Genomic DNA, 25022 nt, shown 5'->3' with positions numbered 1-25022 from the left:
GAATTTTGTCACAATTGTGCCACTTTGCACTTTTTTATCTTCAGAATGCTTTCTCACAGCAGAATCCGTACCCTTAAGTAAAATCAGACCTAAATATATGATGGGCTACGTAAGGTACAGGAACACATGCTCTATACCCCAGGTAACCTGCAATCCAAAGCTCACTCTCCTGCCATGAAACAAATAGTTCCAGTGAACTCGATGGGATTTTGCACTACTGTTAAGCATGTACCTAAATCTTACCAGTATTGGTGCCTACTTTAAACAGCTGGGTGTAATTAACGGAGGGTAAAGGTTATTAGTGATAGTGACATGTTAATTACATACCTGAACTAATACCACTCCTTTACAGCTGTTTTTCAAACCTTTTGCTTTAATTCATTTCCTGTTCTGTTTTCAATTTAATCATTTATCCCAGTCTCTTATTTACAATTTTCTTTGTGTCCAAACTAACAGATAAATAGTTACTCGTGGATAAATAATTCTCCCACAACTATGTACTGAACATACTGAGATAGAGGTCAACTGGAATTCTGGACAGAACAATTTATGTGCTAGAAAAGCTGTCTCAACTTCGATTTTGCTGTTCTAAAACGTTAGCTGACTATATACAAAAGTTTTGTCTTAAATCACATTTGTTTTGAGTATACATTGGTAGTATCAACAAAATGCATGTGTGTGCATTTGCACACACATTTTAAATGATTATCTGTGGAAAAAAATTCCCATATATATATAAATTCCCATATATATATATAAAATTCCCATTATATATATAATATGTAATTTATTCACATAGAAACTCTGCTCTAAAACACTACCGCACTGATAAAAGTCAGTGTTTCATAGCACCCAAGAGCTGCAGACGCTCAGCATTTTGGATATTAATAAAAGTTGGGAACAAAAATAAAGTATTGCACTCCACAACGCCGTATTAAGGAAACAGCACCTCTGCAACAATTGCTCTGCTCTCCTAGAGAAATCAGGTTGTAAACAACTTCCTTGAAAGGAAGAATGTTCTAAAGAAAACATTTTCATTCAAGAACTTCGGGAGGTGAATTTGCTGTGCACTCCTACAACTCCTGTGATTTAATTTCAATTAGAAAGACACTAAAATGAACCCTTTATGCTGCACTCGAAAAACTCAGTCTTCTGGGATTTAGGTAATTGATTAATTTTTCATATTTAAATAACAATGAGCTGAATCACGAGGGAATGTGAATGTATGCATACCAACCCCCAATTTCTGAGCGCCTACCGCTAGTGTTACAGACACTGAGGTAACCTCCTCCATCTCCGAAGCACCCAGCGCAAAAATCTCTGGGGAAAATGGTGAAAAAGACGCTCAACTCTGCTTGTGTCAAACCGTAGCACCACCGGGGGGGGTCATCACCTAGCACCGCGTCGGCAAGCGGCACTCGCTGGTCTGGGCGAGAAGAAAGCCAAAGGCTGACAGGACCTGGGTGTGCTTTAAGGTGCTGTTAGATATAATAAGCTCGCCATGGTGCTGGGTGAGGAAAACGGGCTGTCTTTTCAACGCGGGCGGACGGGAGCGGGAGCAGAAGGGGCCTGGTGGGCGCCGCTGAGGAGCCGGGTTACCCGCCCCCTCGGTGGCCGTGAGGAGAGCAGACGTGGTGCCCCGCCAGGCGCTGGGTCGGGAGGCGCGGGGGCCGGCCCAGCCCCGGGGAGGAAGGGCGGGCTGGCAGCGGGGCCCTCAGCCCTTCTCCCGCCTTCAGCGGCAGCCGCTCGCCGCGCCGAGCCAATGAGGCGGCTCCCGGGCAGGAAGGGGAAGGCAGGAGCCGCCGGCCGGGGGAGGCCAGCGTCCTCTCCTGGTTCTCGGCCCGTTTCTGCCCAGGAGAGCCCCGGAGAAGTTAGGGCGGACTGTGAGGAACAACGAGCCGGGGCTGACAGAGAAGCTTCTCTGCGGTGAGGCGGCGCCATTTTGCAGTACGGCAGAAAAGCTGTGGCGGGCGCCATTTTGCATCTGAACGAGAGATGAGGAGAGCCTGGGTATATTTCGCCTCGTGGGCGCCGCCATTTTAGGTTACGGCAGAATCTCCGCCTTCCCTAGCGCAACCTCATCGGGCGCCGCCATTTTGGCTTACGAACAAGACGGCGACCCGCAGGGGTCCTCACCCCCTCCCTTCCTCCCTTTAGGTGTCTTCATAAAATGCCCGTGGAGAATCCCCTCTTTTTTCGCCCCGCTCCCAAGATGGCGTCGATGCGGGAGAGCGACACTGGCCTGTGGCTGCACAACAAACTGGGCTCCACAGATGAGCTGTGGGCGCCGCCGAGCATTGCCTCGCTGCTCACGGCTTCGGTGATCGACAACATCCGCCTCTGTTTCCACGGCCTCTCCTCGGCCGTCAAGCTCAAGCTACTCCTGGGGATGCTGCACCTGCCCCGCCGGGCGGTGGATGAGGTGAGAGCTGGGTAGGAGCTTGCGCGGGAAGCTTAACCGGAGCGGGGTGCGTGTCTGTGAGGGGGAGAGGTCGGTCAGAGATGGCGTGAGGGGAGAAGGGGGGTCAGCGCCAGCACCACCTCCCCCGCCCGCCCTTTTCTCTTCACACGGAGCCTGTGGGGAGGGGAGACTCCGCGGCGCGGTTGCCGCCTCACGCCGCCGGCTCCTCAAGGGCACTCGGCGCGGGGTGTTCCCCACAGGCATCCCCGCTTCTCCCCTGCAGCCCTTCTTGGACGGGGATGGGGAGGAGGAAGGGGTCGGCTGGCAGAGCGGTCCGTTGAGGCCCAGCTCGGAGGACTCGGTGTGAGGAAAAGCGCTCAGGTTCGCTCTGATAAGGGAGCGAGTGGAGTGGAAGCTTCGCTGCTGCTCCTCCTCCCGCTCTTCGGGGAATCTCTGGTTGGCACTAGTCTTCAGAAAGCAGTTTCGACCTGTAATCTGTCTTACGCCTCCACACGGACTCGTAGTTGTAGGGCTGTGTTTTGATACAGTTTGGGTGCCTTTGGGGAAAAGGGCTTTTCTGAGGCAGTGGTTATTCTAAGGATTAGGACAGAGGCATGATCGTTTAGGAACAGTCATGTGTGTTAGCCTTGCTTCACTCTCCTTTCTTAATACTGGCCACTGTGTAGGTGTCCTGAGTCGAACATCTCAGCTTTAGGAAGGACAGCAGCAAGTGCTGAAACTTTGGGAATGGAAGATCTGGGGTCTGCAATGAACAGTGCTGTTCCCCACCTTCTTGCAGTCAGGTCTTGCCTGAGGGAAAATTGCCATGCTTTTTTCGCTTCTTTTTACTTTTCTGGGAACAACTGGTGCTTTCCTTTACTGTCCTACCCCAGCTAATAAGCTGGCTGGCTTGAGTCTGAGCTGGCTCTGCAAGCAGTCATCATAGATCCAGAAAAGCTTATTCATCTGGTCCTGGACCATACCTCATCTGCAGCTGGCTTATTCTTACCAGTAGGCAGCTACTGATGTTTGGGGCAATAGTTGGAGAATGACTGGGAAACATTTATGTTTCTTCAGCCATGTTCGACGAATTCCTCTCCTGCTTTCACTGTGTATGGTATTGGATCCTGGTAACAACCATGGAGGTGGTGTGTAGTTAATCCTCACCCTCTTGTGTAGAGTATCCTCAGCTGTGCTTGCACCAGTCCCTTTCTTGGTTAGGACACAGCTGCTGCTTAGGCTTAATATACATATATACTAGTCAGGGTGTGGGGAGATGGTATGTAACTTGGATTATCGTATGCTCAGCTTTTGTGTATTTCTAAGCTGAAAATGCACAAATATCACATTTAAGCAGTAGTTTAGTGTACGTTGGTGTCTGTCTTGCCACATATATCTGTATAATTGATAACTGTTACATGTAATTGGTATATCTTTAAAAAAATGAAATAATTCTTGTTCAGCGTGTTTATTCTAATTTTTAAAACACGATATTAATGTTCAGTGCCTGTCCAGTGCGCAAGCTGTCTTCCTTGTGTGTGACAAATGCAGTTGTGTTTTGGACAAACAAAAATAACCAAGGCCAGAAAGGGGGATGGGGAGCTATGCAAAGCTCACATGAACTCTGAGTATGCAAAATTCTTCTGAAGTAGTGTGAAAATCCAAGTAGCTTGGAAGAAATGAGTATTGCAATGTTTAGAAAAAGCTAATGAATTAGTGATGTTTTTAGATGGAAAAGAGCTTAAAAAACTTAGGGACCTTCATAAATAACACTCATGCCAACTCTTTGAGGCAGCAGCATTCAAGTAAACTGAAATAATTGGTTGAAATGCTGCAAGAGTGTTCACTGGGTGGGTAAAAGAACTTTTTAAACTGATTCTGAGGAAGATGGTAGCCAGCAACTTTACTTGATTGTGCTTTTGTTGGCCATGGAGATAAAGTGTATGTAAAGAAGAGCAGGTCAGTTGCTGTGCCTTTCAGTGTACTGTTAAAGTTATCAGTTGTGTTCCAAATATAAAGCTCTTGTTACTGCTGTAACAAAAAATATTGTAGGATTTTTCACTTCTTTGGTAGAGTTTGTGAATTCAATCATAAATTTAATCTTTCACTGTAAACAGAGCACACTCAATCGAGATCTAGGGATTTATCATTTTTTCAGTCCTTTGCAAAGGACTGAATTTGCAAATGTACCTGTAACATTTTAATTATTTCATGGGCATGTAATTTTTTTTTTAACTGAGAGGAAAGGCTTAAAAAAATGTTAAAAATGAAAAACTCATGAGGCAGAAATCCTTATCCTTGCTAGTAGGTCTGCTATTATCATTATAGACTTCCTTCTATAAATGGTAAAAATAGCTGTTGTAGCCAAACTGCTGACTGAAAGGGGTGTTGTCTTGTCAGATACTGATCATTTGTGGCGAGTATGCTAAAACAGGTTATATTTGTGAAGATTTGTTACGTAACTTACTGTCAAGATTTGGGATATTCTAACTAGTGTTGGGTATCTTACATATAATACCCAGAACATATATATATATATATATATTGTTTGTGTTCAGTATATGTGCACTGTGCTGTGTACTTCTTTACAGTATTCTCTGCTCAGTGTATTGTAGAGTGCTGGACATGCTAGCAGAAATACATCAGTATAGGATACTTATAGCTGCCTGGAAGTGAAATTCATTGTTTGGAAATCACTCTCATATCTGAAAATGATTAAACTTAACTGTGAAAGTACGTCATTAGTCTCTTTGGAAAGTCATATATGTGCTTTCCATACCATGTGCCAGTCTGTATTGATCATGTGTGAGAAGCACTGGGCTGGCATTTGGAAACTTACTAGTATTGGAAAATACATTGCATCAGCTTTGTAAAGCTTTGGGAATCTCGACAGTGGACGCAGGATATGTTACTGGTTTGTTATGTAACATGTTAAATGATATTCCCCTCTCTAGATAACAGATTGGACTTAGTTCTTTTCTCTTCAAAATCCTTCCCCCCCCCCCCCCCCCCCCCCCTTTCTCTATAATAGCATTTTCACTGAGGCATAGAATAACATGGAAACCATTTGGGAGCAGACATCTGAGTAAAGTTACGTGGGAATCAAGAAAAGTGTGGTGGTATTTGGTTTAGAAGGGGTTTAATTGGCTGCTGGCCCTTTCTAAATCTCTGTGAAAGCTTCAGTCTAGACAAGTGAATCTTCAATGAGCTCTCTTGAAAACTCAGTCCTTTGCTTAAGTGTTTTTTTTTCTTCCTCAAATGTAATATCCCTCAATTTTCATGATGTTTTCTTTCAACACTCAGAATGTTGTATAGATATAAGTGACTTAATCCTCATCATACTCCTGTGGGATGGGTAATAAACCTCAATTTTTATCATGCTGTGAACCTCATTACTGCTTGTTTGTTCCCGCTGACTAATAAGAATAATTGGCTCCCATTTTCATTTTAAGTTAAGTGTGTTTTGTAGGCAGTTATCAAAAATAACCTTTCCCGCTGTAATTCTCTGGGCAGAATTTGCTAACTCTTGAATCTCCCTGCCCCCCAGCTTTTCATCTGCTAAATTTTTTCCACATAATCGTGCCTATTTGAAATGATGCCTGAAGCTCAGCGTAGTGCTGACCAGAGTTTCAGCTGTGAATTTGGCAGAACAGTTACTTCTGTTTATTTTGTATATTATATTCTTGTTAACCTGATTGACAATGGCAAGCACAGGTTTTCTTTTTGTGCCAGCGTTTCACTTATTTGTTCAGGGTTAGACTGTGATGTTACAACCAAGTCTGGAATGAGGACTGTGTGCTTCTGTGCTCTCTGAATTATCTTGAGAGGAAGAGGCTGCCTATCCCAGCAGTGGCCTGCCTTTTATTACAGTAGCTGCAAGAGAACAGAAGTCAAGACTGTTTCTTGCTTGCTTATGTGAATCAGGAGTCTTCTACTCATGCAAGTGGGAATTGTGGAGTACTAGTGCAAAGGAATAGGAAGGCGCATGACACTTGCCTTTCCCTCTGTGTTCAGAAGAAGCAGGCTGCTGTGCATCTTTCTGGCCTGTGTTTAGTGTTCTTCGTTTTTCTGGGATGTAATATGGTATATTTTAATCTAATATTACTCTTGGCCACTTCCGCTTTTTTTTATGATTAAAATACAAAGCATATACACTAGTGATACTTGATCCATCCTAGTTTTGTTTTGTGTAAATATTAATACTGTACTTTCAATCCAATGCTTTTAGCTTAATGAAAATGCACTCTAATAATACAGATACCTATTAAATATCACCTTCTCTATGGCCCCTGAAAGATTAAAATTTGATTGGGTTTCTTAGCCAACTGTTGATGCAATTGTCTAAAGGTATAGTCACATATATTAATTCAGGCATAATGTAAAGCAAATGAATGGGATTTCTTTGCAAGAAGTCATCTTGGAGCTGTCACTTTGCGTGTTTCTAGTAATATTTCCTTTTTACCCCTTCCCACGGTGCTGTTTGTGTATTCTTCCTGCACAGCCATTATTAATCTCCCTTTGTCTCTGTTCCCAGACTTTTTCCATCCTGTCTGATCCTTTCTTGTTAGATGTTTCTAGTTGTGCCCTATGCTTTTTTTTTTTGTGCCAGCAGGCTGAGAAAAATACTTAAGATCCTTAAGTTTTAGATGCAAGAAACGCCAGAACATGTTGCATCAGATCTTGACATTCATGCTTAACAAGATGCTGGCTGGAGCTGATGGGACTCTTACTGACCCAGTGTTGCAATCTTATACAATCAAGAGCTTGGGATTATGGCTGTGCTCTGTAAAGTAACAGGAAAAAAACCTGTACGTGGGTTTGAATGCATTTTCATGCATTCTCAAACCACAAATGAAACTGTTGTTCAGCTGCTGGTTCAACAGTGAACTGGGAACATATATTTAAATTGCCATTTGAAGACAAACCTGAGTCAAAACTCAAATCCAGGCTTGTTAAATGCAAACCCATATTCAGGCAAGGTCTCTGGTTAGCTCACAGTACACGTTAGTGTGCTTTGCTTCTCTGTGTGTGGCAGTGACTGTTCTTTCACCATGTTCTTTCTGCCACAAGGCCTGTGATAATGTTATTTGCCCAGTGCTAAGCAAACAAGTTGTTTCTGGGCTTGTTTCTTGAAGGAACCGAAGTCATGTGAAGCAATGAGTTGTGGCATAAGTAGATTGCCTGAACTTCAGCTGCCCTGAGAGCAGCGTGGATGTAATGTGCCCAGACAAGAGCTCCATAGGAACATACGTAACATAGATGTGTAGTTCTGTGAATTTTTTGTACAAATACGAATTTTGTGGAGCAGGTATGAAGGGTAAATTGGGAGGATACAAGAGACTTCTTTCTTCCAACTAGTGCCTGAATTTGCTTTGTTGGAGGAGATTACGTTCTATACACTTACCTGTGTTAGTGGTGTCCAGGTAGAAGCTTATAAAAGAGCTATAAATAAACCATAGCTTCATCAGCTCTCATGGCATGTTTTAAATTTTCAGGTGTTTTGTATAAATCAGTATTGTAATTCCTATAGGACAGATAGGAAAATAAAGGACTTTGTTTCAGTAGTATTCACACTTGTCCTCATCCACTGTAGTAGAAGTAACTTATGATGAGCAGTTCAGGGTTAGAATAGAGAGATTGACAAATCTGTATGGAGTCTAGGTGGGATTTTTATGTTTACTGAGAAAGAAAGGAGCAATGGAGGACAGCAAAGACTAGAACCTTGGAAATTTATGCTCTCCATTGGGTGTTGGTTAAATTTGACATCATGTTAAGCAGTGCCTGGTCATGGTTATGTGGTCAGTTTAATCCAAAGCAAATTGATAGAGCTGCTGAAGATGGTAACTGACTGTTGTAGCTTCTCCTTTCTGTTCCACTCCTTTTGTGGTTCGTGTAACTGTAGTCAGCCACGCCAAGGGGCTGATCAAGCTTAAAGCTATAGAGAGATGCTAGTTTTTGGTCAGATTAATTGATCTGGTTCATTTCACAAGCACATTATTGTGAGTGCTAAAACATGCAAGGGGTACAGGACAAACTGCCCCTGTAGTGCACTTGTAAAGTTTCCTAAAGTGAGAGGGCAATAACATTGTGTTGGTGAAAGGAATTGAGAAATGTCAATGTTTGCCTGCCTCTGAGCTTTAAAAGTGCTTGGAGCAAATAATGGAGAGCAGAAATTTAACTTTTATTTCTTAGAGTTGCATGAGTAGAGTAAGCTTGTTTTCTTAAACCTTTTCGTGTAAGAAAAGGCTGGTTCTAAAGAAAGGGAAAGTAATACAGCATAAAGGTGAAGATGAATCTCTTGCTTGTCTCCCTGTGCTCAGAAACATGTAGGCTGTAACTAAGCTATATGTGCCACAATGGGTTGTGAAAAATCAAAATTCAAGTATTTCCTTATACTTGCTTGAAAATTCTTCAATGTTAATACCAAATACCATACAGACAGACTTTATGTAATTTTACTGTTATGTTTTGTGACTTGATAGAGGCACAGTACATCTTGAACTTCTTAGTTCTGTGAAGCTAATGCTTTAATGCTTACATGAAAGTTTACTTAGGGGGGGAAAAAAAAGTGTTCAGTCTTTATTTGAGGGGTTTAAGCTTACCTGTGAATGAAGTAAAACAACTAATTTAAGAGATTCACTGTGTAAACCCCTGATTGTAGTCACCTTGATTTTTTTTTATTTCATTTCATAATGCCAACAGACATGTTGATCAGTAATTAAAAAAAATTACTGTACCAATGAAATTTTTCTTATTAATCATGTGCATTACTTAACCTTTTTCAAAATAGGTGCTTAAAGAAAAATAACTTTTTTTCTGACTACAGAAACTTGGGGTAGATGGAAAATCTCGTTACTTGTGGCATATTAGAGGCCTGGTTCTATTTCTGTAATACGTAGTTTTTGTCAAACAATACAGTTTTGATCAGCATGAAACACATTATTTTGGCCTAAGCTTAAGTAAAATTTTGAGGACTTAGTTGATGTTCCTACGATGCAGATATGGTCTGTCTGCTATGTTATTCTGTAGCCCAGAAAGGGGCACATCTTCATTTAGATGCCTGTTTTAAATAACTTGTTGTATTCTAGTTGGATATTCTTATCACTGAATGTAAGGTGTGGGTACACTGGGAGTGTAAGTGTAGAATGTAAGGAGACACTAATGTAAGCATCTGGCCTGTTCCTTGTAGTAAAAATGTTCAGTGCTAAACAAAGCTTTGAGCTGCCAAAAGCTCAAAACAAGCTTAGGTTAGATTGACTGAAAGCAATATAAAAAAAAAAATTATCTTGGTTCATTCTTTACTTAGTTCTAGAGTTAATGTGTAACTGTGTTGAAGCAGTTTCCCTCTTCCCTTCCCCAGTAGTAAAACATTGTGCATGTTTACGCTCATGTCTTTTTAAAATTAAAAAATCCAACTGTAACCTGTTTAAAACTGTTTCCAATTGGTTGATTTTCTTTTTCTTTTTTTGTTAGATGAAAGGGGCACTGACTGAAATTATCCAGCTCGCTACCTTGGATTCAGACCCCTGGGTCTTAATGGTAGCTGATATTTTAAAATCCTTTCCAGATACTGGCTCCCTTAACCTTGATCTTGAAGAACAGAATCCCAATGTTCAAGATATTTTAGGAGAGCTTAGAGAAAAAGGTAAGCCTTTTCTGTTGGTGCAAATTACAGAAATAACCTGTCGTTTCACAGGCGTACTTGCTGTCTTAACAGTACTGGTATCAGGACAAGCAGTATGTCTTGTCTCTTAACTGCCACAGTTCATGACCTGGCATGTTACTGGACTGAGAACTCTGATATTTGAGGAATGGTAACTTCTTAAATTATCTTTTCACGCATCATCAGAACTTGCATGTTCGGTATTACCCTGAGTGTTTGTGAAGGGCAACGTGCAAGTCGACCTGGATTCATTAGTATCTAGACAGGCTGTACACGCACCGATAGGTAATAACTGACTTACCGCAGCTTAGTAAGTTGAGGTTTTTCATATGTTGCTCTGTCTCCGCTGTTGTAGTACCAAAGACGACAGTAAGGCTCTGTTTCTGCAGTGCTTGTGTGGGCAGCCTTGTGTGTCTGGAAGCACCACCGTTGTACTGGGCAGGTGGGGTGCCTCTCTGCTGGAAGTCCTCCTCTAGGCAACAAGTGATAGGTGCTGTGGGGAAGCCTAATCCCAAGGAGAGTTATGCTGCTGATGTCCGACTAGCTACAGATTGCCTAGCAGCTGAAAATGTTGGCTCAGGCACTTGCAGAGTTGCTACTTCAAACAGTGTAGTAAATGGTGATGCAAAGCTACTCCTACTTCAGTGGGTTTGATTTAGCACGTTGCCTAGAAAAAGCCCTCGGACATCGATGGACAGACGTGGTCTTGGAGTTAGGATTGCAGCAGACCAATAATGAAATGACTTGGAGGTGGCAGCATTTTGTTTTCTTGCTATAATCAAATGATCATTCATATGTTCACACTCTTGGTTTGGATTTTTGTTTAGTAGTTTCCTTTTTATGTGTAATTTTTAAGGGGTCTGAGAATTCAATCATTTTATCTTTTACTCTGACAATAGTAGCATATTTAAGATTCCTATAATTTGACTAGGTATAATTAACATGGGAGCTCTTAAGAAGCTAATGTTAAAAATAAACATCCTAGTAACTGGTTATATACTGTGTAATAATTAGAACTAAATTACTGTTGGTGTTTAAACAAATAATCTAAAATGTAAAAACACCTGTACAGCCTAGTTGTAAAATGTTTTGTAATTAGCTATCAAAGAGGTGCTAATACCCATATGTACTGTGTTGACTCTTTATGCAGTAAGTGAATGTGAAACTTCAGCTATGTTGCCGTTGGAATGCCAATACTTAAACAAAAATGCCTTGACAACACTAGCTGGGCCACTTACCCCCCCAGTGAAACACTTCCAGCTGAAAAGGAAACCTAAAAGTGCCACTCTCAGAGCTGAACTCTTGCAGAAGTGTAAGTAGTATTACAGCTAGTTGATAAGATTGAGTAACAAATGAAATGGTGAAAGGAAAACTATATTCAGTCTTATTCTCCAGTATGGGGATATACATTAAAATTTACTGTTATAAGAGCTTTGCTGGCTGATTTTTTTTTTTCTTTGATAGACTGGTGTGTGTGGAAGAGCAGGTGCAAGTCATTCCAGCCATGATTACATTAAAATGCTAATCTTGAGTTAAATTCTGTTCGGATTTCAAGGCATACAGAAAGCTGTAGCTTTTTAAAGCACAGATATATTCTCTTATGAGTATATTTAACAGTCAGTTGTGAAGATTTGTGAGGGACAGCTTTGGTTAAAGCTCCTGAAACAAAACTGAAATAAGAACCTAGTTTTATTTTGCCATATGTTTTTGCAACAGGGAGCAAGAGCTGCTAATTAATGCTTCCTTTTGCTCAGTATGGCTATATAGGGTGTGAAAGCCAAGAGGTTTTTTGATAACAAAAGGCAACATATGTATACATATAAGTACTGGTAGCCGCTGGAACTAAGTGATCTTAAAATAGGTTACCATACCTGCTGTTCTGTTGCAGCAGCTTGCTACTTTCTTGCATATGCCTTGAGTAGTTGGTCTGGTTAATACAAGATTTATAACTTTTTATGATGTTATATAGAACTTTCTTTAATTATTTCAATCTCTATCGAGTAAATTGTCTACTCTGATAATTTCTTTTAGTTTAGACCATCTTGTCAGTTGCATAGTCATATTGATTTTGCATTTTCTCCAAATACTGTGTTTACCTTGCATAAATGACCTGGTTTTTAATTAAAATATAATTCTTTCTTTGTTGCTTCATATATAAAATGTTATTAACTAATACATAAAGAGATGGGAATAGCAATGTATTGTGTTTTTTCAGCACAGATTCTGTAATAACTAAAGCCCTTTTTCTTTTTAGCAACAGAAACTGCACAACAGCTCAAGAAGACTGCAGGAGTGCCTTTCCATGCCAAAGGCAGGGGACTGGTCAAAAAGATAGATACAACAAGTATGGCTCACTTTCATAACTTCCCAGAAAGAAAATCTGATAAAATAGCCTTGATAAAGAATAAAACTACTGTCTAGTTTTTACAAAAACTTAATTCTTTTTGAAGCAAAGGATTTTTCCCTTTCTGCCTCCTTTTCTCCTGATATGTAGATGTTTCTGACATGTCTTGTCAGAAAGAACAAGAGTGTGGGGTTTTTCTTAAATGGCAAGTATATCTGCCATGCTTCTAAAATGTATGCAGCTAGATCATGCTTGTAGACTTTGGTAAGAATTTAATTTGCATCGCTCCAGGAGTAACTCCTGACTAAGCCATGTTGCTTCAAAAGGGAGCAGAGTGGATCACAGTAATCTGCTGTGCTCTGTGAAATGCTGTGAAGTAGACTGAAATGGTCTTGTATTTGTATAATTCTGTGTGGAGAAAGAAGAGGGGACAGTGTGCTCGCTGCAGCCAAGGCTGTTCAGTGGCTTCTATTTAATGGACCTGACAAAGATGTATAATCATTCTTCAACTTTGCATTAACAGATTTCAACTATTTGCTGAAGTTCCTGAACTGCTTGAATTTTTCGAATAAGTTTTTGACTAGGAGCAAGAGGAGGGTTCAGAAGGTTTCATACGTTAAATCACTGCACAGTATAACTTTTCTGACCACCAATATGATGCTGAGGTGTAAAACTCGAGTGATTTCTTGGTGTGGTGGCTAGAAGCTATGAAGTACTTTGTGTCGATGCTATTTAAGATGTGGGTTTGAGCACTAAAGTTTGGCCACGTGTTCATGCAGGAAATGCAAAAAGCATAGATGTAATTTGAACTAAAAATTGTCTCAGTGTAGAAATTGACCATTAGTTCTTCCTGGCATTCTCTTTAGCCATTGTACTAATAAAGCTAGTTTTCAGACATGGCCTTTAGAGCCAGGTGGTCTCTAAAAATGTGAGTTATGGGACCAGCTCAGGTTTACTCTGCTGAAACTTATTCCCATTGGTCAGAGAGGATTGTCCTATGGTGAAAAGGTTTTCAGTACAACATATAGAGGGATACAGAGTGTCTAGCCTCAAACTAAAAATCTGTGTTTATCTTCACATTGTAGGGTATGATGAGATTGTCAGGAGGCTCAAAGACCTGACAGATAGGCATATGTGTCCCTCATTTTTTAGCAGTTGATGAAACAATGCTGTCTTCAGCGCTTACATTAAGTGTGAGGCAGAAGGGTAACAGTGTAAAGTTCGGGAAAACCAGCTTCTTATAGGTGTAGCAGTTTCTACCAAGTATTGAGACAGCAGGTTTTCTGTTTGCAGTATAGACCCAGGTTGGATCCTCCTCCTTGTGCAAACAGCAGCTCCAGAATTTCAGACCCCTCTGTGAAGCAGTGATTTACCTTTCCAGTAGATTATGAGCCCTTAGCCCTGCAGAAGCTTGGCTAAGAATCTTTGATTAAATAGTTTTACTAAGTTACTAGATCTTAAAGTTCAAAGAGCAACTTTGGCAATAATTGGATTCAGAACATTCATGCCCAATACCTTTGTGTTCAATGTTTATTTGTTATAAGTAAGGAAAGCATCAACATATGCAGGAAAAGTATATTCTGATAGCAGTGCACCTGTTTGATTACTTCATATAGAATGGGGTTGCAAGCATTAGCCTAGAGATTGGCTCTTACTCCTTGTTTGAAGGCTAAGACCTAATCCGACCTTTGAGGGGCATGTAGTCTATTATAGACAGTTCCATGTTATAAACATTTGAAGTTAAAGGGGAGGGAGCGTGTGCGTTAAGAAGAGGAAAAGCCAAAGAACTCCTTATTGTTGTTTTTTGTAATTAAACATATATTACAACTGTTGCCTTTTTTGATCTTCCCTAAGCACCACTCAAAGGAATACCAAAACAAGCTCCGTTCAGGAGTACTTCAGCACCTAGTGTATTTAGCCCTTCTGGAAACAGAACTCCTATTCCTCCTTCAAGAACACCTTTGCGCAAAGAAAGAGGAGTAAAGGTAGGTGCACTCTTTCTTAGTCTCCTGCTTTCCTGCTCAGTTCTCCTCCCTGATCTAAAGTGAATTTCTTATGCTGTTTTGGATCAAGTATTAATATATTAAAGAAAAAATTAAGGACAATCTTTAGAGATCAACTACATAAATTTAACAATGGTTACTAAGTTCTCTATGGTCTTTCTTTTTAGCTTCTAGATATCTCTGAGCTGGATATGGTAGGTGCTGGCCGTGAAGCAAAGAGAAGAAGAAAGACATTAGGTTGGTATAGCATGCTGCTTACAAAGGCTGTTAATATACCTGCAGATAGGATCTAGATTTGTAGTACCATTTTGTTCTTCATTTGTTAAAACTTGTCTTCAGCTAAACTTTAAAAAAGGGGAAGGGGGGAAATAAAAACCCAAATCAAAACGCTTTAAGGGAGGATTTTCACTTTTTTTTTTTTTGATACTTCTAATCATATTGCCATGTGCCTAGGTAATAACTTGACTCAGTTGCATGAAAGGATTGAACTAGTTGGTTGTGCTTTGGGCAGCACGTAGGAGTGTGAGTGGCTTCAGTACTGGAATTGTTCTGAGATATCTTGGTGTGCTTATTTCCACTGGCTGTGTGGCCAAGTAAATGAATTGAAAGTAATGTTGAAAAAAACTTACAGTGCTCTCCAAAATTCTGGCTGAGAGATCTTAGCAAGTGAATAATATCTGATATACTGCTCTTAAGTCAAGTGACAGTTCAGTGCTCAACTACATCAGGAAGATATACTAGGCAGCATATTTGCCCCAAGACAACCTTTTTGTATTTGTCACCAAAAAAAGAGTGCCTTCTCAGAACAAAATCATAATTCCAATTAAATTTTTGCTTGGGTTTTGATGCTTTGTAATACCACAAAATTAGCCAGTTCTGCCTAAGTACTTAGTTACCGTATCTTGATGGGTGTACATTGTGGTTCAGTTCATAATTGGATTGATTATAAACTTGTGTGTGAAGGTTGCTGTATCTGCCAACCTTTCAGCATGTACCTCTTTAAGCAAGTTTTAGCAGACTTTGAGAAACGCATTTTTATATCTTTGTTTAAAAAAGTATATCTAACTCAATATTTCAGAAAGCTGCCTTGAACTGGCTTCTGTTTTTATGCAATAGATACAGAAGTTGTGGAAAAGCAAGCCAAAGAAGAAACAGTAGTAGAAAATGCTACCCCAGATTATGCTGCTGGCCTTGTGTCTACACAGGTAAAACCAAACAAACCCAAAACAAACAAACAAAGAGGAAACCATGATGCATGTTGTTCTAAAACACTTAAATACTGTAATGATATTTTACTAATTTGTTGAAACATGCCTCTTAATGTAGACATCTTTACATAATTATTTCAAAATTCCATTATATTTTCACCAAACTACTAAAGAATTCAAAGCAGGATGAAGGTATTGATTGTTTTCTTGTTGCTATTTTAAGTTTGTGATGGTATATGGCATTTTGGTAACTGAGGATCGTAGTCTTCTGTCAGAGATGAAAGGGATAGGAGGACTCTCTGACCCTAGAGAGGTAGAATCATTTTCAGGAGGCCTGCAGGTTTCACTCTGTGCCTGTGCATCCTTTGTGACCCTAGTGGAATGGTGCCCACAGAAGTCTTGGTGAGGAGCACTTGTCATTGGCCTATGCCCAGGAGGGACAGCTGAATGTAAGCTGCCAAGTAAGAAAAGTCTTTACAACTCGTCTGTCTTCTGGCTTGAGAAAAGAACCTACACACTAGTACCCTTCTGTGGTTCTTTTTCTCCATTTTTAGCTTGTAATCTTTGAGAATTGATGTTTAATCCAGAAGGCAGCTTTTTCTGAGGTCCCCAAACCTGTCTGTAACTAGGCTTAGCCAGTCCTGTTACTACTGAAAGGGGAGGAGAAACACAGTGGAATTGATCCCTGTACAGGTTACCCATGGCTTATAAATTTGTGCTTCTTAAAACCCATAAAGTTCAGAGGTGGCCGCTCCTTATCTTAAGAGTTTTTTTTTTAGTGTTTGCTTTTTTTAAATCCAAAAGTTGTTTAGTATCTACTGAAAAAGCTAACCTCTTGCTAGAGGTAGTTCAGTCAGGGGGTGGAAGGGGGGGGGAGTTGTGTGTAGGGTGCTTTTCCTATTCTTTCGGATACGGTGCATTGGAAAAACTGATGCAGTTTTGTTTTCTCAGCCAGGACATAGCTTTTACAAGAATGTTAGGTCCTCCCCCCACTTCTGAGTTAGAAACTCTCTGTTCTATTCCAGCAAGCCTTGGCCTGGAATTAATTTGAACAACTGCATTCTTTAGATGCTAATAGATAATTTCAGGCTGCTGCACCCAGTGTTTGCAAGCTTCTCAGGATGATAGAAATCCATCTCAAATCTTAAGTATCTTCTCTTGTTCCAAATTTAACGTGGTCATGATTACCTCTGCCTCTTTAAGTCCACGTGTTGACTGCAACACTTGCCTTTGGAGAGCACTCTAGTTGAAAAGAACGATGGTTTGGTTGGTGAGCCAGGCATTTTAATCTCTAGAGTCTAATGGCAGGCACATGCAACATTGGTCCTGTGCTTGTGGGGGTAGCAATCTGTGGCACTCATGCCAAAACCAACAGATAGGTAGATACTGGTAGGCCTGTGTCAGGAGTGAAGGTCATTGCCTGTCTCTCTGCAGAATGCTAAGAGTGTATCTAAGAGTATATTTTTTTGGCAAGCTCCACACTTTACAGAACATCCTCTTTCTTTTGTCTAGTAGGGCTACCTTAAATGATTTGTCTGCTAGACTTATTCCCCCAAAACTTCTTTCCTCTCTCAAGCTCTTATGTTTATAAGGCTGGATTGGACTAAAGTGAAGATCTTCATAGAGATACCAAACTATTGTCTTTATGCTGTGTGTGCAATATCATGTCTAGTTCAGTACAAAATGTGGCATTTTCTTTGGCTTGATCCTAGATGACATTTGTCATGTTGGTGTTGACTGCCTGTTTCAGTGGAAATGGGGTTTTACCTGTGCTTTTACTGCTGCCTTCTGCCTGCTTATGTCCCAGAGGCCTCTGCATTCTCCTGGGTGGTACTTTAGCAGACCTTTTGCCCATGGATGAACACAGGTTTCTGCTTGCTAATAGTGAAGATCATGTTTGCTCAGGCAGAAGATCACTCATTTCCATAGAGTAATGGTACCATCTGCACAGATTTCATCATCTGATCTCCACACTACCAGCTGAGGAATGGGACAAAGGAACAGCAGCTTGACTCTCTTTGTAGAAGTACATTCTCTGTAACAGTATTTTTTCCTGGCTCAGACTGTGCCTTCCGAAGCAACTTTGATCTGAATTAGGGGAAATAAAAGCTGCTTTTTCTCTCCTATGGTAATTCTAATATCTGAAGTTTGTGTAGGGAATTAGGGTTGAAAGGGCAAACTTGCCCTAACAGAGGAGTCCATAATTAAGTTCCCAAAAGGAATACCATAGCAGAAGTAAGGTTGAAATTCTATTTAAAATGCAGAAACAGCGCATGAATGTGTGCAGTATGGCTATAGCACTTTCTTTTCTGTTTTACAGAAACTTGGCTCATTGAACAATGAGCCTGCACTACCTTCTACGAGTTATTTACCTGCTACCCCCAGCGTGGTGCCATCTTCCTCGTATATCCCAAGCTCTGAAACACAACCAGGTAAAAGATGCTTTTTTGCTTTTGGGACCTAATACCTCCAACTCTATACAGTTTTACTGTCTAACTCTTCGTTTATTTACAAACCTACTGTCCCTCAACTCTAGTGAAACTTAACCTTAGCAGTCTAAAAATCCGTTGCGGGAACCCAGCCTTTGGGTTTTGGGAACCAGACATGTCATTTAACCTAAATAAAGAAAATCTTTGTTGCTTTTAAGTCTTAAAATGACAGCTAGTTAAGTCAGGCAAGCAAAGCAATTTACTGTTAGGGGTTTTTTCTTACTCTGTAACAGAAGATCCAGCATTTTTTTTAATCCATAAAGAGACACTAGTAATACACGTAAATCTAGAGTATATACTCCATACGCACATCCATATGCGTGCACTTACAAAACAGTTGCTTTCAAGAGTCAGATGTGTTTCTAGAGGCAAGTACATATTAGCTTTAACACAGGCTGGGATCAAGCCATCCATTTTCCTTTTACCTTTTTATAACAGTCTGATAGATAATAGCAAAGCTCCTGCGTATCTTGAAAAGGGCTACATTATTTTCAATTCTAGAAAATTACCTATAGTAAAAAACAGCGTTCATACAAATCCTTTATTTCTAGACCTTATTTAACACACTTGGTTTTACTTTCCCTTCCCTGCTGCATGTAAAGTCTTAAAGAAATATATCAGTTTGCACTAGCAGATCTGCATGACTGGGATTCATTACCGGACCTTGCAGTTAACAGAGAACCAATGTTTCAGTTTAATGCATTATTTTTACTCTTGCTTGTTGCGATTTGGTGCTGTAGTGTTTGTCTTTGTGAGCTGTGGCATGTTGGTCATTATAGAAAAATGCACATGCAAAACCAAGATCACTTGGCCCTGAAACAGGTCAGAATTTCTCTGAAGGTCCCTGCAAATCTTTCTCTGGCAGAAGACTGGCGTCTCCAGAAGGAACGCGGCCAAGAGCACATCAGTGTTGTCAGCAGCTAGTATTATTTTCCAGAGCCTTGGCGTTGTACTCAACAGCAGGAAAAGCCTAGTTTAAAATTCTTTATTGTCTTTGTTCTCTGTTTTTTCTAACTTATTTTTTTTCTTCTGGAGTATGGGGTATCTAGCTTTTCTTATGGACAAGGAATATAATACTGTTTCTTTGATATAAGATGCACACAGAAGATCCACAGATTTGGTCTCATAATCTGAGATTGTAAAATTAAGACGTTACTTTGTGCAAGTCAGTTATTCTAACATGAGAGGAAGCCAATAATAAAACGTAAGATGTTTGTACAAAATTAAGGAGTAACTAATTGTTACAAATGTTTGTCCTCTCAAGTGTTCACTGTCCTGTTCCACACATTACTGGATAACAGCCATATTGTTAAAACCAATGCTGTCTCTATGCCTAGATGGAGAGTGGTAGACTTTTCATTCTCTAAAATCTGATCTGAAAGGCTTCAGCGTAGCTCTGGTCTGTATCTGCCTTTTAGTCTACTGTGAACACAATGTGAATAGGTTCACGTAAACCTCATGAGATCCATGAAAGGTGCTTAAGCAGCTGTGCCTGTGTCCAAGAGCTGTGAAAGAATGTAACTGGCTAGAGTGTGCACTGGGTAATTACTGTTTGCTGGACGTATGGTAACTTATGAAATCACAGTAACTCGATCATATATGTAACCTCCACCTGCAGCCAGGTTTGTAATAGTAACTCCCTTAAGTGCAGGTGAGTGGATCAACTTTGAGAAATAACAGAGTTAGGACTTGTCCATACTGTGGGGTTTTAACCCTCCTAGCAGTTAGTGTTTAAATAACGAGTGATTTGTGAAAACTGCATTTAATTCTGTCACCTGTTTAAGTATTTGTGTATTTCAGTGCTTGTTACTGGCTGAGACTTAAATACCATTTCCTTTGGAAGTTGTTGCTACATTAGGTAGAAACTGACTAAATATTTTTATGGTTTTGGCTTCTATGTAACAGTACAGCAATAATCCTGGTAGGGTCAGAGAACAGTTGTTATAGCAATGGAAGCTAAAAAGTAAATACAGCAGTTTCAATTCAATAACTCTGATATCCATAAATCTGATACCCATTAAACATAAAATTTGATGCTAAATACAGTGTAATCCATATTGGATAGCTAGTCACTCAGTTGTCTAATTATTGCTGAAGATAATTGAGTGGAAAGAGCATTAGCTCTTCAGTTTTTCATATAGCTATTAGATGGCATATCGAATTATGGTGCTAAAGTGGAATAATCAGAATTTTTAGTTTTCTTTAAAAGCCATTGGTGATGCTAATCCCTGCGTGTGGATTATAATATTTTTAATTGTCCTGATTGGTTTTTACAGCTGGCTCTGCACGAGAGGCCTTGCAGACTAACAGACAGACTGAAGAGCCTGCAGCTCCAAATGCTACCACAACTCTTCCTGCACAATTCAAACAAAGAACACCCATGTACAACAGTAACTCTAATCCACCTGCAGCTACACCTACCTCACCCCTAACACCTACCACACCTCCTGCCATTTCCCCTGCGGCACAAGCACCACAAGTGGCCCCCCAAACTCAGCAACAGCCACCACCGAAAAAAAGCCTCTCTCTCACAGTAAGTAAAACCAGGTTCTTTTTGACTGCTGCTTTTGATGTAGATTGGAAAACGCAAATTTTTATTATGGGTCTCATTTAGTATGTTGGCAGTTCCTGGCCTTTGGATCATGGAGTGGTTGAGGCTGCTTTTTTTTTTATAACCAAAGATAATGAAAATGTTTTGTGGCTTTGTTAGCACTGTTGTCTTAATCACAACACTTTTAGTTGTGCAGTGTAAATGTTACAGTAAGATGTCCTTATTCACTGCTATTTATTATGTAAATATTAATTTACATAATACATGTAAATACTTGTTATAAGAATTTTGGGAGAAAGGTGTATTTCCAGCAGAGCTGTTACCCAGGCAGTTGCATATAATGTAAGCTGCTAAAAAGGATCTTGTCATTGCAGTGGTAGGAGAAAAGACATCAATAGATTATTCTAAGGCAAAAGTTTTTATTTCTTGATCCCCTCACGTCCCCCCTCCGTTACACATCTCTTAAAGCCTGAGAGTGGGGAGGAAACTAAATTGAACAGCAGTTACTTATGTCCTGAAGCTTCTTATTGCTGGTTTGTTGGTATATATTACTTGCATGCTTGAAGTTAAGGAGGTAACTAATTCAAGATGTAACCAATTTGAAGACTTTGCTAAGCACATATATAAGCCTGGCTTGAAAGATCTGAACTTTTAAGAAACTGGGTGACTCTTTTTTTTTTTTTTCAGTACCTCTACTTCATTTATTAAAGAGAAAAAAATTCATCTGAAATTATTGCAAGCCTGGGTTTGGACTGTAGAGGAAGTCTCTTAGCACATGTTTCTGTAGCTATTTAAAGGTGGTTTTTTTCCAGTTTCAAAATTCAGTTGTCACTGCTGTAAGTGTTAGGTGTTAAGTATTAAAGAGGGAAAGCCCTGAGGTTAAGGCTTTTTTTGTTTACTTTTTGTAGGTCTACAGACTTCCACCTTACTCTTATGCTTGTCTATGGGTATTAATATGGTATCTGTTGGCAGTGTTTTCTCCACTGGAATTCATATTTGTTCTATCTGTTGCAGAGGGAGCAAATGTATGCTGCACAGGAAATGTTCAAGACTGCGAACAAAGTTACAAGGCCAGAAAAGGCTCTTATACTTGGATTCATGGCAGGATCCAGAGGCATGTATTGAGACTAATCTAGCTTGCTTTTGAATACCCAAATCTGAAGTACAGCCTAGCGTTTCTAAATGTGCATATGCGAGTGCAAGGCTCTTGCTTTAGCTTTACTCTGGACTGTACGTAGTTTTATGGATTACAGTTTGAACTACTTTAGTTCTGCCTGGAAACGGGTCTTTAGGGCCTATTTCCAATAAGTCAAACAGTCTGACAGAGCAGCTGCTAGTGGGTTAGGGGTTGAGGAGAAACTAAGCAGCTAGTTAGAACAGTGAACAGACTGGTTAGGTCCTAGTAGTCTGTCTGGAAGACCAATGAATAGTAGTTCTTTTGTGGCAAGTTGAGGTACAAGTTGGGTAGTACAGAGCCTCTTTGCTAATTCCTTAGCATTAGAAATGTAGCAACTGTTGTCTCAGAGACTTTAGGTAACCACAGGTGCTGTGAATCACAGAGAGATAAGCTGTCTGATAGCAAGATCCTGTCATATATTGACCAAGGCTGTTTTACCCAGAAGATGATCAGATGTAAGATGAGAAGGGGCTTAAGAGTCCTTAAGTGAACTCTGTCATCTGCACTAGCTCTGGTTTCTAATTTGGTATTTGAGGGATCTTGTCACTGGAGTGCTGGAGCCTAAGTGTGGCTTGTGCGTTTGGGTTAATGCAATACATTATTGAAGATGACCAGTGTAAAGTTACTGTGATGATCCCTGGGCTTTACTACAAGATACACAAAACTTTCTTAATGATGGTGCTCTTAGTACTAGATGCTACTTCAAATTACAGTAGGAAGGTGTACTTTTAATATCTACATGGACAGTTTTTTGTAATGCAAGGTAAAATATTATTTTGGAAGTGTGCACGTGTGTGTGTTATATATTCACATATGCATATATAGATAAGTATATAACAATATGAATTCCTTCAGTAATAATGTCAGCACCTTCTGAAGGCTGGGTACATAACTGCCACCTATGGTATTCTTGAGCTTCCTGCGTGTCAATTCCAGTACCTTGAAATGTAACATTCAGTGCTTCTACTGGAATGGAACTGAGCCTTGGACGAGTGATTTCAGTGAAGCTGTTTGGCTTCCAGAACAGCTGAAAATTGTTGAGGCTTTTAACTACCAAATGTATCCCAAATAAAATAACTTGGGTAGTTCAAGTTTACCAACTCCCATTTAAATACAAGCTTCTCCTGTGGTTCTTGAGGCAGACAGCATTGACACTGGCATGCTTCACTCCCCCTTTTGTTGTTCTTCCAGTTACTTTAGCCTTGGGGTTCATCATTTGGGGTCTGGTTTTGTTATCCTTAAAACTGTTTGATGTATCAAGGGAGGAAGATCTTCGTGTGGCTATGTGTGTTAGTGACACGACTTGCTCAGTTTTGGGCTTGGGGTTTGTTTGTTGGGTTTTGGTTTGTTTTTTGGTTGTTCCCCCTGCCGGGATAAGGTTTAGAGTCTCTGTCGAGTGCTCTTTACCTTTTCTAATACAATACTGAAATGTATAATTTGTTCCTGTTCTTGTTTTCACAGAGAATCCTTGCCAAGAGCAAGGTGACATCATCCAAATTAAACTTAGTGAGCATACAGAAGATTTACCAAAGGCAGATGGCACTGGCAGCACCACTATGTTGGTTGATACGGTCTTTGAAATGAACTATGCTACTGGTGAATGGACCAGATTCAAGAAGTACAAACCTATAACTAATGTTTCCTAAGAGATGCAGCAACAGCAGACTGGACCAAATCAAGCTTAGAGTCAACCAGCTCATAGAGTATGTCAACTGTACAAAATGGCATTCATGTGTACATTTCTTACTACCCTCCACAGTAAAAGTTGTGGCTCTTCAACCTAACTGGGCTCAGTGAACACAGAAGAAGATGGTGTCAAACTTGCTTTTTTTTTTTTTTTTTTTTTTTAAAAAATCTTGGGAGAGGGAAGGGTGATCTTAGAGGGGAAAGTTTTGGTGTGTTTTTGTTTTCCTACAGTTCAAGATGCCGGAAAAGGAGATCAGAACTGAAAGATTACAGATGGGAGCAGTTTACTTCTGAGTACCAGAAGAGAAGACCACTGCGCAGTCACTCACGGTTTACCATTAAACGAGGGCACAGATCTTTATTGTAAAAAATATTTTCTTTGGCTACATGGGTTCTGTTTGTAAGAATGGACATTTAAAGCACCACCGGTCAGTGCTTGATTATTTTATAATTCAGCTGCAGTATAACTAAATATTGCAGGTGGTAGATGTCCAGTGTCTAATGGTACCCACTGTATGTTTAGCTTATTTATGCTTGGGTCATAGGATGGGATTGAGCAGCTTTGTTAACTCGCTATATTGTCAATGTCCATGCCCAGCATGAGTTAATCTATATTTGGCATTATTTGAGATCAACAGAAACTGAGTATTGTAACTTTCTGAAGAAAGAAACATCAAAATTAAGAAAAAAGAAAAGTAGTGGAGGCTTGTCACTGCCTGGAAGTGATAGCTCTTTACCATGTAAGTCTTACGGTGGAAATAATGATTCGATACTATGATTCTAAGTCGATCTATGGCTCTTGCATAGCAAGCCCTTTGAACAGCATAACTTACCTGGGAGGAAGTGATACTATTCCATCTCAAGACCAATTGCAGCTTAATTTAAAAATGGCCCTAGAAATGGTTGAGTGACACACATCTGAATATAGATGGTTGGGAAGATTTGTTGTCTTGAGGCAGTGTTAATTTATGTTTGGTTGAGTAGTCATAAGTCACTTGATTGCCAAGCCCTGATCCAAAAAGTTTTGAATGACTGTAGCTGTGGTTTTTACCAGTGCAGTTATATCGGTATAATCACTAATGTGGCCACAATTATACTGGCATATAAATGTGCCTTATACTTGTCCCCTTCTAGTAGAAGCACATTTTTATCATTATAACTGTGTTCACACCACTGGTATAATCTGGCTTTAATAGTACAAATAAAGCTTGCATCTATTGAGAGGGCTTATGTACATAGTTCAGGATTCATCCTTTGGAGACTTGGCTTCATCATTTGAAGGAGACTTGGATTAAACGTCTGCTTTCCTCCAGTACTTGTATGTGGAGCTGCGCTTGGTTGGGAACGGTGCTTAGAAGGAAGAAATACAAAGACGAGTAGCACAATGGTTGCTTGGTGCTGAGGAGGTACCTTGGGCTGACTAGAGGTTTATGTTAAAGTGGAGCTCTTAGGACAAAATGAGGCTTTTTTCTTTTTTTTCTGAAAAGAAAGCAGACCAAA

At 40.2% G+C, this 25022-nt stretch overlaps 1 protein-coding gene across 2 annotated transcripts; it reads left to right on the top strand.

Annotated features, from left to right (window-relative positions):
• The first annotated feature begins 1545 nt into the window (after nucleotides 1–1545).
• Nucleotides 1546–25022, top strand: NELFA (negative elongation factor complex member A). 2 transcript variants are annotated; one of them, XR_015700020.1, is made up of 12 exons: nucleotides 1546–2422; nucleotides 9875–10046; nucleotides 11215–11376; nucleotides 12319–12408; nucleotides 14263–14393; nucleotides 14579–14648; nucleotides 15528–15616; nucleotides 17940–18051; nucleotides 20385–20641; nucleotides 21674–21773; nucleotides 23298–23539; nucleotides 23754–25022. XR_015700020.1 is itself a non-coding variant. In XM_087737522.1 (12 exons), the coding sequence occupies exons 2-12, from the start codon at nucleotides 2171–2173 to the stop codon at nucleotides 23480–23482; spliced, it is 1620 nt and encodes a 539-aa protein (XP_087593648.1). In that variant the 5' UTR covers nucleotides 1547–2043; nucleotides 2158–2170; the 3' UTR covers nucleotides 23483–25022. The 2 variants fall into 2 exon arrangements, 1 of the variants encoding a protein (XP_087593648.1); XM_087737522.1 differs by having other exon boundaries at nucleotides 1547–2043; nucleotides 2158–2422; nucleotides 23298–25022.

Source organism: Nipponia nippon, unplaced genomic scaffold, assembly GCF_047370975.1.
Source record: "Nipponia nippon isolate SJK-2023a ecotype South Korea unplaced genomic scaffold, ASM4737097v1 scaffold_6, whole genome shotgun sequence".
Lineage (NCBI taxonomy): Eukaryota > Metazoa > Chordata > Aves > Pelecaniformes > Threskiornithidae > Nipponia > Nipponia nippon.
Note: the sequence above shows the minus strand (reverse complement) of the source record. Positions and strands in the feature narration are given on the sequence as shown.